At 38.8% G+C, this 17,404-nt stretch overlaps 1 protein-coding gene across 8 annotated transcripts; it reads right to left on the bottom strand.

Annotated features, from left to right (window-relative positions):
- Positions 1–3,467: 3,467 nt before the first annotated feature.
- CCNL1 (cyclin L1) lies at positions 3,468–16,502 on the bottom strand. Of its 8 annotated transcripts, XM_043473920.1 has the most exons (11): positions 15,691–16,502; positions 15,335–15,409; positions 14,528–14,637; positions 8,818–8,938; positions 7,670–7,734; positions 5,867–5,966; positions 5,644–5,748; positions 5,405–5,546; positions 5,079–5,190; positions 4,883–4,981; positions 3,468–4,268 (listed from the first exon to the last, which is right to left on the bottom strand). In XM_043473920.1, exons 1-11 carry the CDS (start codon positions 15,991–15,993, stop codon positions 3,920–3,922), a joined length of 1,581 nt encoding a protein of 526 aa, XP_043329855.1. In that variant the 5' UTR covers positions 15,994–16,502; the 3' UTR covers positions 3,468–3,919. The 8 variants fall into 8 exon arrangements, with proteins under 8 accessions (XP_043329855.1, XP_043329856.1, XP_043329857.1 ...); XM_043473921.1 differs by lacking the exons at positions 15,335–15,409; positions 15,691–16,502 and adding an exon at positions 12,739–12,811 and having other exon boundaries at positions 14,528–14,603; XM_043473923.1 differs by lacking the exons at positions 3,468–4,268; positions 4,883–4,981; positions 5,079–5,190 and having other exon boundaries at positions 5,405–5,548; positions 5,645–5,748.
- Between the last annotated feature and the right edge of the window lie 902 nt (positions 16,503–17,404).

Genomic DNA, 17,404 nt, shown 5'->3' with positions numbered 1-17,404 from the left:
CTGGATGGCATCACCGACTTGATGGACATGAGTTTGAGTAAACTCCAGGAGTTGTGGTGATGGACAGGGAGGTCTGGCGTGCCATGATTCATCGGGTCGCAGAGTCGGACACGACTGAGGAACTAAACTGAACTGAATACAAGTCAGGCATTGCTGTAGGATTAGATAAGGGGCATTACAATAGTGAATGAACCACAGTTCTGCTGCTCTCTTGAAGCTTATCTTGAAGCTTATATTCTATTAATAAAAGAAAGTCAGTGACAAAATAGGGGAAGTTCAGATAGTGGTAGGCATTATGAGAAAGTTAGGGCTAAGAAACAGAACATGATTGGGGGGGGGGGGTTGGGGGGAGTGTCAGAGGGGCTTGTTTTTAGATAGGGTGTGAAAAGAAGGCCCTTCTGGAGAGATGACTCTGGAGGGGGGACCTGAACGATGATCTGGAGGAAAGGCATCCCAGGCAGGGAGGACAAGAAGTGGGAAGACTTTGGAATAGAGGTGCACACCCGAGGAAGAGGAAACGCTGTTGATGGATGGAAGCTGGCAAGGGTCAGATCTTACACAGCCCAAGTCAAGGGTTTGTAGAGCGAAATGAGAAACCCTTGGAAACTTTATGTATTAGAGCAACATGTGATTAATGTTTTAAATAGATCATTAAGCTACAACTTGAAGGGCTGTGGCAAAGACCTACAGATACTACAGAGATGATAGTTGATACAGAGGAAAGGAATTTGATGACATAAGCAGGCAAGGGAAGAACTTCCTCTGTTCTTAGAACTGGATTGGAATTATTCTGAGCAGAGGTGGCAAAAAGCAGACGGGTCAAGAGGACAGCTGCTGACTTCATGCTTTAATGATGAAAAGCTTATTCTGAAACAGCTATGTTCTTTGAATTGTGTTCACAGGAAATGTAGAATTCAAACTTACATTCTCTATCTCAGCACTAAACCGAAGCTCCCAAAGTGTGCATTCTTTTAACGTGATTTCTTAAAAATCTAACCTTAACCTTCATGTTTATTTATTACAGTTCATGGTGCCAGGGGGCTCCCCTGGAGGCTCAGAGGGTAAAGAATCCGCCTGCAATGCAGGAGGCCCGGGTTCAATCCCTGAGTTGGGAAGATCCCCTGGAGGACATGGCAACCCACTCCAGTACTCTCTCCTGGAGAATTCCACGGACAGAGGAGCCTAGTGGACCCTACAGTCCGTGGAGTCTCAAAGGGTTGGACACTTCCACATGGTGAGTGAGGAGTTGGCTCTTGGGACAAACGAGTATTATTTGTTACTATGAAATTATCTTGTTTTTGAACATTTTCATGAAAAAAAAAAAAACTTCACATTTTTAAAGGAGGCTTTTGATGCAGATAGCATGCATTAACATGGGTTTAACAACTGATGTTAACAGTGACAATATTTAAAGCTATAAAGCAACTTAAATTCAGGAGAGAGGTTGTTACTTTTATGATTATTTTAGAATGGAGATTAAGAATTCCACTGGTCTTTCCTTAGGATTAAGATGTCAATTGTAAATGACAAATGCAATATTCTATAACATAATAGGACTTGTATTAAGAATTACTAAGACAAGTAACATCTTATTTGCAGATGTACAGCTGTAGTGGGAAACAAAGGTTAAAAGAACAGATGTAAATGGGGCACATACATACAAGACTGCTGATGTTCATACAAGCAGTAATGTTTTAGGATCAGAAACTTAGGTGAGATACCTGGTGAATGAGGCAGCAATTCAGTATGTTTCAAAATAATAAACCTTGGGATCTATGAGGAACAAAAACATGTGTTTAAGGATACCACAGGGTTACAATCAGCCAACCCAGAATATGAAAATTGCAAGACAAATGACCCAATTTTTCAGGGGAAAAAAGATGGACAACTTGTGATTAAAACCAAATACAGACCTTGTTTGAACAAACCAACTATAAAACAAACAGGAAACCTGAATACTAAGTTAGATGTTAAAGTAAAAAGGTTGCCTGACCTAGAATTGATCATTGTTTTTGGAGCTGATGGGTACTCATCCCCGTAATTAAATGTGGGTTCAGCAGCGTAAGATTATTAAACTCTTGACAAGAACCTAAACTCTCGACAACCTAGAAAACGGATTCAGTAACAGCACAAGACACTGAACCTCTCACAATGCTGTTAATCTGCTGTACTCTTAACATAAAAAGTTAAAAAAAACTTCATTCACTCCCAGAAAAAAATAGCACAAAAATTAGGGCAGAAGGAACAAAGTAATCATTCCAAAGCAACCTGTAACATGCAGCTCTTACCTCACAAGCAGGTGTATCTTTTACCTTCATAAAAGCCTTCACCCACATGCTATTTCCAAACAAGGATACAGTAAGAATTGCTACACTATTAAGAACTCAGGATTTGTTCAACAGGGTCTTTGTTTAACAGGTCATTTGCCTTTATTCAGTGTTGGTCTTGGAAAGAAATGTCCCTATTTAGAGGCAGTTTAAGGTTTTTAGAAATACTGTTAGATCAACATGTATCATAAAAGCACATATAGAAACAACAATGAACTATTACCTTTCGGGAAGTTGCTCACTCATGCTAGGTCATGTTAGTTTTTAGTTAGGAATGTAACTGACTTAAGTACCATACGGACACTTTTACTTCCAAGTGAGTCTCATCTCTCTGAGGCTTTCTACTTTTTCCAGCCCCACTACCCACCATTGCAGAACGTGTTTGGAAATCTTTGGAGTCCTCTTCAGAAGTTGTAACTACTTTAAACATCCTTATGGCAGTAAATCTTCATCTCCTTGTGGGTGTGTTTGAGTTTTTGAAACAGCAACAAATCATTTGGAGCCAAGTCTAGTGGACAAGGTAAGTAATCAAGATGGGTAAAAATTTTAATGGAAAATTTAACTATAAAGTAATATTTTATTGTGGCTTTTTAATGTCTCTAAATTGACTTCCAAAATATTAGGCAACTCTCAAGTAAATAATTTTAAAAATACTCTTGGCTATACGACTTCTGGGTTTTTTTGGGATCAGATATTCCTTTGCACAGCCAGGCAGGATGGGGGCCGCGGGGGCAGGAGTTGGGGGATGGGCTCACCTCCTAGCCTAAATACCTAAAGAAAATCTTAAAAGCTGAATAGCTGGTGCTAATTTGCTGTCCTATTGAAAATTCTGGTTTGTTCACCTCCAAAATAGTACTTAAACTGGACTTAAATAACCTTATGGTACCATTTATGGGCAAATCAAATTTTGACAAGTTTCATGCCACAATAAAACATGTAATGTTACACTGCTGGGCCAAACCCATTTGCTTTTTCCACCTATACAAGGAAGATTTCTAAGAAAGCTCCCAGTGCAGGTAAGAATTACATTTTAATCTCATATATAACAAGGAAAGAAACAGGTCTGTCAGAAAATCAGTACAGGCATTTTACTATCAAAATTTTTCTTTTTAATAATTTATTTAAATAAGATTGAAGCAGTTTAGAAAAACAAGATTTGTATTTTATTTTCTTGTAAAAATCTTTACACATGCAGACAAACCAGTGTTAAGAAAGTATTCACCATCATTTAAACAAATAACCACTTAAATAGAACAGTGTCTGCAATTTTATCTGTATAAAAATAAGATACATTTTTTACAGAATTCACGCTCCAGTTCTTATAGCAATAAACAATACACAACTATAATAATTACAATTGAACCTGACCATGGTTTTCAATTAGATACTGCTAGGGCATTTTATGTGCAAAAAAAAAAAAAAAACCAAAAAACGTAGTTCTTTTTAAAAGAAAATGTCCTCAGTGTTTCTAGAGACCTAGAGGGTTTAAGAAATCAAGTCCTAATCAGCTTGCTTTTAATGTTTTGATTATGAGTCCATACATCACACTGTAGACAGGCAAACCAGGAGCCGACGCGGCTCGAAGGGGAAGGTCAGCGCCTGTGCCTGCCGTGTCCTGAGCGACTGCCGCCGTGGTGCTTGCCTTTGTGGGGTCTCTCAAAGGAGCGAGACCTTTCACGCCTGTCCCTATGATGTCCCCTCTCATGCCTGTGTTTCTTGACAGCATCTGAGTGATCCCGAGACTTGCTCTGAGATCGAGAACGAGACTTTTTCCTTTTATGACCATGTCTATTTGAACTTTTTAAATCATCTCTGGTATGCTTGGCTTTAAGGTGAGGAGAGCCATGATTATGATGTCTTCTTGGGCTTTCACTGTGACTGCGGGACCTGCTTCTTGATCTCGAGCTGTATGTTCCAGATCGACTCCGCCTATTATTATAACTTAGATAATAAAAATTTGAGGTTGAGCGTCAGTTTCTACTGGGAGCAAATTATTTTTGGTGGTGCTCATAGCAGGTTCAAAACAAAACCACTCTATCAGTGACAGACCAGACTGAAAATGTTTGATAAACTTCCCCACCCCTCACTACCTCTCCTTCAGCCTGTTAACATATTAAACAAATCTTAAACATACTACGTCTATATTCCAAGGAAGGGAGTAATTGGAGTATCCTAGCTATTTATTGAATTATCTCCCATATGCTCCCAAGAACCACTGAAGAGCCACAAGTAGCTGGCCATCTAATTATAAACTTAACTAGGGAAAATTCTTTGGCTATAGTTGACCTGATTCTTCATTAGTAGTAAGTGGCTGGCCAGGCTGTACACCTCTCCAGAAAACAAAAGCCAAAACCAGAATAGAATGCCGTATACTACCATGAAACAAAAAAGCCACATGCCTACACAGCATATCTCCAAACTCGTTTCTGACAATTTACCCTGTATTAAATCTAGCCTAACTTTGAAAACAGTCCATGTGCAATTTTTTTTTAAAAGCCATAACCTTTTAAGACTCCAAATAAGGCTGCTTTCCCCAGCTGAGAGTATTTACTTACTGTCTTCTTGGAGTATGTGATCTAGAACGTGATCGTGTTCTTGACCTTGATCGACTTGCACTTCTGCTATTTCTACTTCTCTTGCTGTCTTTTCTTACACTTAAAAAAAAACAATCTTTTAGTTATGTACATAGTATTAGAAATTAAATACATAAAAACATTCCGCAGGCCATTTTTCTAACTCAACTATACTCACCCATTGTAAGGGCTTTTAGAAGCCTGTTGTCTATCCTCGGGTTCTTTTTTTATTGTCTTCACATTAACAGAAATAGGTGACTTCTCTTCAGCTTTTACTTCTCTTGGTGATGCTTTTAAAAGAACATTAAGGCATGTTAACTATTAGATTTTACAGAAGGCCAAATAGGTTTCTAAATGTAACCAAGTACCATTCAATTTTATCAGTCCTTAGTTGGCTGTCAAGAGAGAAAATAGGAATATCTTAACATCACTGTTTCTATGCAACTGTGAAATGCTAAAACTTACTAATAACCACACACTGGCAGTGCTTATTATTAACCTTACATGGTTTAGAGGCTGGAGAAAATCCACCAAGAGTTGAAAGGGCTGGAGTTCCATCAGGATTCAATCCCTTTGCTTTTAATTTGGCTTCTTGTAAGGCAACTTTTCTTTTCTCTACTTCTTTTTCCAGCAATTCATAGTTTGGCTGTTGGAAGAAAGAGAAGTTAGTATTTCTCTTTTACAGAAATTTACATTCTTAACACTGACAAAATATTAACACAAATACTGGTAAACAGAATTACCTTTTTTCTGGTATAAAGCCTAAGCGTTTCTATGCAGATTTCTTGGATCTCCTCTTCTGTAGTACCAAAAAGAAGAAACCAATGGGGACGAGTTGGCAATGGAATCTAAACCATAAAAACAGATTCGATGAAATTCTCACTGTTTTTATTAGAACTGCTAATTCCTGTGATTTATCCTATTGGACTATACAAGATTTACATGTCTATATATATATGCACCTACCTGAAGAGCTCTAGCTGCAAGGTAGATGCAAGCACATGCAATAGTCTCTGGTTGAAATCGAACAAATACATTGGTTCGAAGACTGTCATTCATATAATTCCTGAAAAATATTTCAACCATAAGCTTTGTATGTAAACAAATCAGTTCCTCTGAAGCTTACATAAAATTGGAGACTCAATCTACTTTATTCTTTTTTCTTCTCATATTTGTATTTTCAGTATTCTAGCATATAACAATTCTTAACTCAAAAAGCAGTAAGAGATAAGAATTTAACACTAGAATCATTCATGTCTCCTAAATAGGACCGAAATCCTTTAAAATAATTCCATATTATTACTCCACATAGAACAGTTTTTTAAAAAAACATATTTCTATGAAAAGCAATGCTCTGAAAGTTCCGACATGATTAGTTTCAGAAATGACAAACCACTCCAACAATACTTCAAGCCATTAGTTATTGACCATCTCTCCTTTATCCACAATGAAAAGCAGTGTCAATCAAGTTCTTTCAAAAATTCAATACTGTGATAGGGATAAGAAGGCATTTTCAGTAAGCACGCACCAAATTAAGAAAACTAAGCTAGTTCAGAAAACCTAGGTTGGGAAGTGAAGAGCAAATAATATATATAACAGCCTTGTTTATATACAAGTGTGACTAAATATAAATAAAAGCAGTAACTATTTCAGTTAATAATTTACTGGACTTTTATAATAGTGAACCCTCCCCACAATATTCCTGAAGTATTGAATAAATTTTACAAACTGTTCAAAAAGTTAAACTAAAAGACTGTTTCTTAAAAGTCCTTAACCCATGAAAACTGATAAGAATCTGTTTTATAGAACATATATCAAAGTCATGCATTTTATAAAAGCAATGAGACTTTTCTAATATTACTAATAAAGAAGCATGGCAGTCGTTAAGTCCAGAACATAAGAATTACATCACTTAAGTACTGCACATCAACAGTCTTAAGACAGTAGTTGTGGCTGAACCACAAACTCCTTTTTTAACTTTAAATAAGTTAGCACTATAAATCACACATCTTTATCTCTAAAATCTAAGTTTTCGAGTTCTATGTTAAAATTAACAGCTCTTTAAAATGAAGTACTTCTTACTTCTAATACCATTGCCTCCAATAGCCCAACAGCTATACATTCATCAAGAATGGGAATGGTGCCCATTTTAAGCTGCTGTTTCCACTGGTAGAATTCATGCTATACAAACTAAAAATAGAAATCTAGTCAAACTCCTAGCAAAAATCATTTTAAGTAATGGCTGGACAACAAATCTATCAAAAATGAACTATTCATTTTGATAGTTACAGGTATACATTAAATACATAGGCATGTTGAATAGTTACTTCTAGAAGCAAATATACAAATCCTTTTGACAACCCGACAGAACTAGAAGATGCTGCCAGATGGATATGGACCACTTCAGTGAATCTCGGATGAGAGCTTGCACTGGATTGGCTGGAGAGCAGGGCAGCCAATCAGGCCATCCTGAGGTCATGGGCTGAAGTGCAGAGGGCAGAGTTCTATGACTTACCATCATGGACTACCCTTTAATTAAAGAGTAGAAAAAAGAACAAAGTTAAATTGAGTTCTCCATTAAAAGTAATTAGTCAAGCCAAGAAAACAGGAAGCAGAAATAAGCATTATTTACCTTTTGATTAAAACACAAAAAAACAAAAAGCACCAAAACAAACTTCTCTCATCATTTTGGAAAAAGGGAAAATGAAACTTACTTTATTTCTGCTTCTGTTTTCCTGGCTAGGAAAGAAATGTAAAAAGGCAACTTACCAGGCAGTTTGAACCAGGGTTTGATTACGTTCACATTCTAAGACTTGTAAATACATAACAATGATCTGAAGGACAAGGGAAAAAAACTTAGTTTAGCATACTGGAAGTTCTTTCAAAGCACAGAGTTCAATGAACATAAGTAACTGAAAATGTTAATGTTAGGAGCAAGTTTTAATTCATAAAAATAATGAATAATTGGTCTGCATGAATACAGACCAACCTAAATTTACCTGATATGTACCAACCTAGATGTACCTGATAGTCAGTGTAGGTTCACTGATAGTCAGTAAAGTTCACATGGACATGAAATGTTCCAAAATTGTACAGGAAAAAAGAAGTTAAATCATCTAAGAACAGTATCTAATTTTTCTTGTGACAGGAACTGATTATTTCACTTTATTTCCAAAGGTACAAAAACCCTAGAGACTGTTTTAAAGTTACACAATGTGTATGATGCATACTATGCACAACTCACAGTGGGTATTATAGTAAGTAACCAAACATTTCTACAGTGAAGCTTACTATGCTAAAGTGTGATAAATTTTAAAAACTCAAATGAGTTTACCTCAGCTCAGATCTTTCTGCACCATCATTCTCATTTCACAATTTTAGAGACGTGGGATCTGAGGCACAGAGTTTTCTGCCAAGGTCACACAGCTAATGGCAGAAACGCATTTCTATGTGCAGATGGTCCTGTCCCCAGAGAACCTGCTCTCATTATCATTGTGCTATGGCTTATGTTGAGCATATGGAAGCCAAGAGACACTGGAGAAACCTAAGAACACTCAATGATGCCAAAAGTGAGCAGCCACACACTCTAAGCCATTTCACTATGCAAAAGGTAACACACCACCAGGTACTTCTGCAGACACACGTGTTATATTCATTCCATGCCTAATATGTAAACATCTCCATTCTCTAGTATGAACACTGGGTTACCTCAGAAGCAAAAAGAACTTATCTATGCCCACATAATAAAAAGATCTGAATCCAAGACTTTGATTCTCATTTTACTGATTATTTAAATTCCAAAAAGTTGCTTTTTAAAACCAATGGTTAGTGCTCAAAGACAAATTTGCAGCAAATAAAATTTTAAAAGAACAAAATCCTAATACTTACGAATGTAATTTCTGTATTCTACAACTCACCTTATGGGGATGCTTGACATGAACACAAAATCCCAATTCCTTTAGCACCCTCCTCTCTGCCTTGATAACTTGATTTTTGGTGTTAATGTAGTTCTGATCAAGGATCAGGGGGCTTGGAGTCCTATAGTTTGTAAGAAATAAAATCAAAACTGTTTTGCACATCCCAAAAATTTTATTTGTGGTATCTCCATTTTCCCTTCCAACCAACTATTGGCAACAGAAACCAGCTTTTTAAACTCCTGCAAACAAGTTAAAAGCATTAATCTTGTGCTGTCCAAGTTATGCTAATTAAATGTATACTTTCTAGACTCACTTCCTAGTTTACTAACAAAACCCTGAAATGAAAAAAATTTCAGTCTAATGCTCTTAGATTTATCCTTGGTTTTTTTCATCCAGATGTATTTATATTACATAACAGCCTGATTTATTTTCACAATCTCATTAGTCTCCACAGACTAGAAACAAAATTAATGCTCTCTTGAACATATGTATTACAAAGACTTCATAGCTCTTGAAAATATGTATTACAAAGACTTCATTAAGAATAGAGTGATTTTACAAAATATCCACTCATGATTAGTTTAAGACCAAAGCTAAAATTAGGGGAAAATAGGGTGGGTAGCTAATTCAGACTCCCCTAAATGGGCAGTTTATTTAAATAAACTGATCTAAGAGTCTCTGTTAATACTCTGGAAACTAAAGATTCAGCTCAATTACCAAAGAAATGTTTTTAAGAATCAGATTTAACACTCAAAGTGATCAATAAAACCAGGCCAAAATTTGTTCAGTTATTAGCCAGCCTCTTTAGTACACAATGCAGGAGAAAGGAAGACCAACTATAATGAAGAAACTAAAACAGCAGGTAAGGTCTCTGTACCAGATCAAAATTTTGACAGCTTTAAAAGTTATGAGAGAGGCAACCTATCTGTGGTTCAGTGCTTTGGGGGAAAAATGCTTTCACAATTAAAAAACTGTCTTAAATTTAAGTCTTAAAATAATAAACTAGTTTCTTAATGAAAAGTCAGTCAGGGCTTGGAATTTTTCTTCTTAAAGTTTATGAAATGTACCAATGTCCTTCATTTGTTACTTTCTTAGATCCAACCAACAAAGAACACTTTTATTTAGAAGCTGATTTTAACATGGGTAGAATATGTAAATATTTTCCCCCATACTTATTTTCAGCCAAAAAATCCAAGAGATTTTGCTCTGGGAAGAACATTCCCCCCCCCACCCCCACAACATTTTAAAGATAGTCCTTCTGAACATTGCCCCCACTTCTCCTTTCACTATGGACACCAAATCCAAAAAAATTTAATCTTATAATTTTACACTACATGTCCACTTGAAGATCAGAAAAGAATCTGAAATCAGCTATATTACCCTGTAATGTATGTTACCGGAATAAAAAAATCAGCACTCATATTTATTCCCCTTTCTTTCTCCTGTTTCAAACTATAAAACTCCAACGCTTAACTAAACTATTTCTAGCTTTTCTATACTATCAAGTTGGATATAAGACAAAAGTTGGCAAAGCTGACAAGATGGAAAACAGCCTGTTAATGCTGAAAGTGGCCTTCACTCAATTCAGTTCTTACAGCTTTGAAAGGTGAGAAATGAAGCCACATCTTTCAGGTGGGGAGGAGACTGATTTCTAACATAAAAATATAAATAACGAACCGATTTTATCAGGACAAACAGGCTACACTGTTCTTTGGAAAAAATAAATGAGGATAGGTAAGCCTGGTGTGTTACAGTTCATGGAGACACAGTGATTCAGACACGACTCAGCGGCAGAGAAACCAATGTGTACACAAAAACGTGTTCCAGAGATCTTAAGGTTTATGATTTTTCAATGTTGTAACAGGAAATCTGGGGAAAAGTGAAATCTACTTAAAGAACGAACTCTTTAACCAATGGACCAGTTATCTGATGACCCTTTCATCAGCTATTCATTAGGAGACAGAATATCTCTGGTGGTATAGTTACACACCACCTTCTTAACACTTAAGGTGCAACTCAAATAGTAGACTGCACCATTAGAATCTTTATGAAAAGTTTTGTCTCATTTTTTCCTATTTGTGTTGAACAAATTTATTGTATCTCTTACCAAACTTGCTTTAAGAGTTATTTCAAATTCTATTAGAAATTCATTTTCTTACAATCAACCAACTCAACATTTGAATTATGGCTATTATCTGGTCCCTAATCAGGTTTAATCACTAATTCTGCTTAAGTAAATTAGTTCTTTTCTATTTTGTATAATCTTTACTTTCACATTTTTTGGTGTCAAAATCCCAATATTAAACCAATTAGGGAAACCAAACCCACTACCTCAACTTCTTGCTTAGGCAATAGTAACCACTTGCAATCTTCAGTCCATTTTGTGGATGTATATAATCTGATACCTTCACTGTTCAGAAGTGGTTTTACCTCACAATGAAAGGAGATTCAATGAACAGGTGACTTGCACTACTTACAAAGATAACTTTGTATCACAATTGTATCCTCAAATAGCTGCAGTAAGAAAATGTTCAAACTGCCTAAGCAAATTGTTTCTTTGTATTAACAAAGTATCTATTCATACTTTACCTGGCAACAAGAACATCAAATTTAATTAAGGTTTGCTAGAATTTGTTCCTTATTAGAGGCAAACTTTCTTTCCAATAAAAGTTTGAAGAGGTTAACATTTTTAAATCTTTTAAAAGATTTTAAAAACCTGCTTAAAAGAAACTTTCATCTGTTCAGAAGAAAGTAATTTTCATGATAAAAAACACCCAAACCTAACTCCTACTCTGCTTTTGTCAGACTTTTTCAGGTTAATTTATATGAAAAGAACAATTCTCAAATTTTAATCTTAGTGCAGTTTTGGGTTTTGATCATTTGAAGTTTATTATGGGGTCTCAGATTAGCTATCTTTCCTTTAGCATGATCTCAAAAATACAACCACAACAACAAATTTAGGAGGAGATTCAAACATAGTTTGTCTTAACTCATGTGGCACAAAGGACCAAGAAAACGTGGAACAAATTTTTTGAGACTGTACTTCAAGGAGATCAGTAGTTTACAAAAAGGCGGACTGCGCCTCAACATACAGAAATTTGTAATTCCTACTTAAAGGGAACATTCTTTGGCAGTGTTTAAACAAACTGAAGGCCATCTTTTAGAGCCACCAAAATAAACTGGATGAAGACTGGACTAAATGACAAGATCACTTAAGACCCTTCTAATTCTAATCTATGATCTACATGCATGTTGAAAATACCACACCACATTCACTAATAGGTGGGTTGCTGCAGTCTTTGAATATCTGCCTTCTTTTAGACAAGGCTTACAGTATGAAGCTAGGTGCCTTAAAACTACAGAAAACCCTTAATTTGCTGGGAATATGCTGCATCTCAAAAGCAAACTATAATTGGAAACTATTGAAATGAAAAAACCATCTTTCTGAGCTTAAAATAAATTCTTAAACTACAAAAAATGACGAGGAAAAAAAAGAAAATCACATAATTCAGAATGGAGCTTGGGCATCAGTTCTTCCTAAAAGCTCCTCTAGTAAGTCTAATATATAGTCAGCACTGAAATACAGCGACTTTTTTTTAAAGGCTACAAAACTGATGCTTGTTATTATATTAGCAAGGTCACACTACAATTTAAAGCTATGCATAAACTAAAATAAATACCATTAAGACAAACTGATACACTTTACCTAAAGTGATATTAATAGTACTCTTTTAATGACATTAATCTAAAAAATTACTAAGCTATCGTCCTAATAACTTGGACAGCAAAGACAAACGCTTATAACAAGAAACAGGAGTTTTTCTAAATGGTTCACCAGTGGCCAACCTGTTAGTCCCCGATTCCAGTGACCTATTCTCAGAGCACTGGCTTCTCCTTGGGGATTTTCGATACTTCACTCACTGTTGCCATGACGACAGCTTCATCGCTATGTACCACTCCACATCACCCAGGCTTTGGTAAATGTAGCTGGTCGCTGTATAGTCGGTTGCAAGGGAAAAAAGAGTTGAAGTTAATAACATATACAAGCTACCTGTCTGAGTAAACTTGTAATATGCATAGAAACACTTTTACATCCTGCTTTTTAAAAAAAGGCTTCCATGCAATTAACAACTCCCTTTAAATTTCATGCTGTAATCACGTCTAAGACTGACACACAATCAATTTCTGTGATAATGACCAAAAAGGGGGGGGGGGGGAACCCGACACAACAGTCAAATCAGGTGAGATGTTTTAAATTCCAAGGTTTTCACAGTTGAGAGAACCTACTCTGACATCAAGGAAGAATACTCCATCTCAAAGAAAAATTTCAAAGCAGATAATAAATGATAATAGCAAAATGGTTCAAAGAATACTAACAGAAAACTATTTCCTTTAAGCAAACAGAATCCTTTGACTAAAGAATCTTATTAGTGTCATTGTTTAAACACCCTAACAATCAACTAGATCTAAATACAAATTTTAGCTCAGACCATACTAAATTATCAATTTGAAAACTCCCCAAGTTTCAGGGATTCCTCACTAAAAAGCTTGAAGACATTTTTAAATGCAATTAAAAAGTTAGTCTATCCCTGGAAATAAGGTGACTGAGAAAAGAACAGAAAAAAAGAATGTAAGAAAACTGAAAACTGCTGTGAAAACTACCTGGGTAACAACGTTTCAGTCTAAGTAGGCTGACTAATCATTTCAAGGCTACTATTCGTTTGTCTCTAAATAGTTCCATTACCAACAACTTACAGATTCAACTCATAAGGACCACTCATGGGAGCTATTAATTTGGTACTAACCAATGCCCAACCCCAGAATGACTTAAAATCTTTTTATAACTGACTTCCTTTCAAAGTCAGTACAAGTTTATCTAGTATCACAACAACTTCTCAAAAAGCGAACAGAACTACTAATCCACACTATGTATGTACTAGAAGCATCTAGTACTAGAAGTCATCTGCAGACACAAGCAGCACTGTAACTAAGACTTGCTGGTACTGCCTCACAGAAACACATAAAATGCTAGCAGGTGTCCACCTACAAAACAACACTATTTTGGTTTCTATTTTCTTACTAGATCAGATAAACGGGCCCTATCTAAATGCAGCCCACTCAGTGAGACTGTTATCTGACCAAAACAAAATACCTGTTTAATCCCTTTGACTCCAAACTTTATCATCCTGCAGTCCTTTCAGATCCGGTATTATGGGGGGATATCGTAGTTCAATGTTGAGAAGTATTCTAACAAAAGCCAACCTCAATTGGTAAAGAATTAACTGGAACTTCCAGTGGTAAGACAATCTACACAAAACTTCACCACAATATTAACTTGAACTGCAGTGTTTAAACTTCCACCAGCCTTCAGCCTTACAGAGAAGGGAGGGGAGAAATAACTTACAGAACACACTCACACTTGAGACAAACATATTCCCTTTCTTGATTAATCTTAAAACCACAGGACTGGCTTCACAGCACTGTTAGGATTGTCCATAAACGCAACTGCCTCTACAAACTTCAGGTAACTGGTTAACTGTGGTTTTTCAAACTTTAAGTATCAGTGTGTTCCTATGTGAATTTTAACACCTAAATTAAAGTCAGTTTTCCCTTGCATCGGTTTTAACTTGAGAGAAAAGAATGTTTTGATATGATTGGTGCACAGTTCAGCAGTAGCAAGAGATGGTGCATTCAATAATGCCAATCTTACCTTTTTCCTCTTAACTGGCGGAGATGGTGAAATACATTAATCACATCTCTTATTCTTCTGGGTGCTTCTTCGATTTTTGATGCAAGATTAATACACGCCATGGCAACAATCTGGGGGAAAAAAAAGAGCCAATAAAAAGCTGTTAGATTATGGCCCTGCAGCAGTAAAGCAGAAAGAAGCGCCCCTCTTAAAGTCTACAGAACTTATTCTAATGAAAAAACTTTCAGACACAACTGGGGCATTTGGTGAAATGAAATCGCAGTTGACATTTCTAGGACATAGACTATGCTAGTGTGACGTTTCTTCCTATTGCCTGAAACTGAAAGTTCAGTCGCTCAGACGTGTCCGACTCTTTGCGACCCCATGGACTGTAGCCTACCAGGCTCCAATGTCCATGGGATTTTCCAGGCAAGAGTACGGGAGTGGGGGTTGCATTTCCTTCTCGAGGACCTTCCCGACCCAGGGATGGAACCCGGGCCTACCACATTTTAGGCTTTACCATCTGAGCCACCGGGGAAGTCCTTATTCCCCTTAATTTTCAATCCGGAGCCAAACTCAATCTCACAGGAACTCTCCATTTGATTGAAAATGCAAATTCTTGATAATAAGGCACCTGGGCTCAGGCTCCATCTTCTGGTTCTCAAACTCTCTCCGAAAGTCCCTACTCCCCTGTGGGTGAGAGCTAGGTACAAAGGCCTAAAACTAACCACTCCCTTTCTGCAAATGCTGGCCGCTGACACTACCGCCTCCTTACTTCCCATTTCCGGATGGAGAAATTCCCCCGTCGCCCGCCCCCGCCCTGCTTACCTCGAAACTGTGTTTGACGAAAGACTTGGAGTAGAAAAAACGATGAAACAACACCTGACCCGTTGCCATCGCCACCTGCAGACAAGAGAAGAGAACGGAAGCGCAGGGGTCAGGCGGGCCCGCACCAGGCGCCGCCGCCATTTTGTGCCTCTGCTCACTCCCCTCCCCCTCCCCAACGCGAACAGCTCCCGGGCCGTCCTCCCATCGCACGCGCCCTCCCGCGCTCTGGCTGCGACCGCGGCTGGAGAGGCCCAGGGGGTGACCCCCACGCGGCGGGCCGTGGTGGTACCGGGAGGCAGCGGAGGGGAAGGTGGGGAGGAGAGGCGCGTCTATCGGCCCGGGGCCGGAGCACTGACCTGCGGAAGCCGGAGGAGAATGCCGGCGGCCTGGATAAGCTCGCAGCCCAGGATGCGCAAATCCGTCTCGCTGGGCAGGTCTAGCCCGTCCTGCATGGACGGGGTGGGCGAGAGCCGCTCCTCCGGAATCAGCGAGTGGTCGATGGTGAGCGAAACTTCCGAGTAGAGACGGTCGCCGATCAGGATCCCTCCCGTCGTGGTCGTCGTCGTGGTCGTCGTGCCGGAGCTTGAGCCGCCCGCGCTCGGGGCAGCAGACGAGACGGCGGTGGCAGCGGTCGCGGTCGGGTGAGGCCCGGACGCCATAGTCTCAGCGAGCTGCACGCACGCCCAACGCAGCCGGAACCCGGAGTGAGACTAACCAGCGTTCTCGGCGCGACGGATATTCCCGTGACCGCCGGGTTCTGGCCGCTTCACGCAGCGTGCGCTTCCGCCCTGACGTCACCACGCCCGGTCGGCGTGCCAACTAGTCCCTTCAGGCGTCGTCTCCGCCCGCGGAGCCTACGCCCGCGCGAGCCCCGGAGCTCAGGTCTCTGGGTGGGACCGTCGGGTGACCTGGGTGACCTCTCCGTTGGGTCCCCAGAGTGGCTGGGGACGTGGTCTACTTACTAACACAACCTCAAACCGCCTCGCCTCGTTTGTAATATTTTTAATCAAAAGAGTAATCAGGGAGCTTTACGAGATACCTTATCTCCAAGTTCGAGTCCGCAAATTTACTGTAACCCCTGCACAGTTTTGGTAATTTCTCTAGAACGTGCGTCCGTGTGCTCCCGTCTCTCTTCCTCTCCGAACTCTCCGCATTTGGGTGGCGCAGGTTCAGTGAGTACAAAGAGGCGGCGGATCGACCTTCGCCCGCATTGGCGGGTGTAAGTGGTTACTCCGGTGTCGTGTACGGACGAACTTGTAATTTAAAGTGACCCGCGAGGAATCTGGAGAGGGTTGCTTTACGGTATTTTTAGAAAACAGGAATGTGAACTACTTAGGTTCCAAGGGGGGAAAAAAAGCTCACCGTGAGCCTGTGATTCCCAGAGGTATCGAAGTAGGGCGCAGGCTTCGTATTGACTGCGAGGGCGGCTGCTTTAGCGGCTTAGATTATGAAACACAGGCCTGAGCCAGTGACAGCGCCACAGCTTTCGCTAATCTGGAAAATCCCTAGTTTCCAAAAATAGTTTTAGGGCGAGCCCTTACAGAGGTAATTTGATTATGCCCAGAAAGGAGTCTATGTGTTCCTGCGTGATTGATGCAATTAGTAGTATGGGAGAAATTGATCTCCGGTGTATATATATGGGATCGATTTCTCCCATATATATGTATTTCCTCTGTGATATTAGTAGTTCTCCAAATTTCCTTAAGTTTGAAGTAAAAACAGTGATACCGATCCAAACTACTAGAAGCTAGATCTAGAGGAAAAGTAGTATGTCCGGGTTTACTCCATTTACGCCTGAACCTAGGAGAGACATGGTCTGGAGAGAGACGCCCCAGCGCCCATTATATAGCTCAGTTTTAAGGCTTACTTGGATTAATTATAGAAAGCGAATTGAAACTTCTACAAATAGAGCAAAGAGAGTTTGAATACATTGAAATATTTGTCAGTGACATCGAAAAAGCAAAACATAACTCAAAATCCTCATTTTAGAAAAAGCATTAAATCAACCTTACACCAGTATTTCTGAACTCTGGCTGCGCTTAAGGATCTTCAGAGGAGCTTTTATTTATT

Source organism: Cervus canadensis, chromosome 7 (assembly GCF_019320065.1).
Source record: "Cervus canadensis isolate Bull #8, Minnesota chromosome 7, ASM1932006v1, whole genome shotgun sequence".
In the NCBI taxonomy this organism is placed as follows: domain Eukaryota; kingdom Metazoa; phylum Chordata; class Mammalia; order Artiodactyla; family Cervidae; genus Cervus; species Cervus canadensis.
This window is presented reverse-complemented; position numbering and strand designations above follow the sequence as displayed.

What these genes read in the sequence shown, in the direction of transcription:
- CCNL1 (XM_043473920.1), bottom strand. Translation starts at nt 15,993, where the DNA reads ATGGCGTCCGGGCCTCACCCGACCGCGACCGCTGCCACCGCCGTCTCG. An exon ending in GGCTTTATACCAGAAAAAAG is followed by an intron (nt 5,547 to 5,643) that starts GTAATTCTGTTT and finishes TTCTTCCAACAG; the next exon opens with CCAAACTATGAATTGCTGGA. An exon ending in TTCTCCAGCCTCTAAACCAT is followed by an intron (nt 5,191 to 5,404) that starts GTAAGGTTAATA and finishes TTCTTTTAAAAG; the next exon opens with CATCACCAAGAGAAGTAAAA.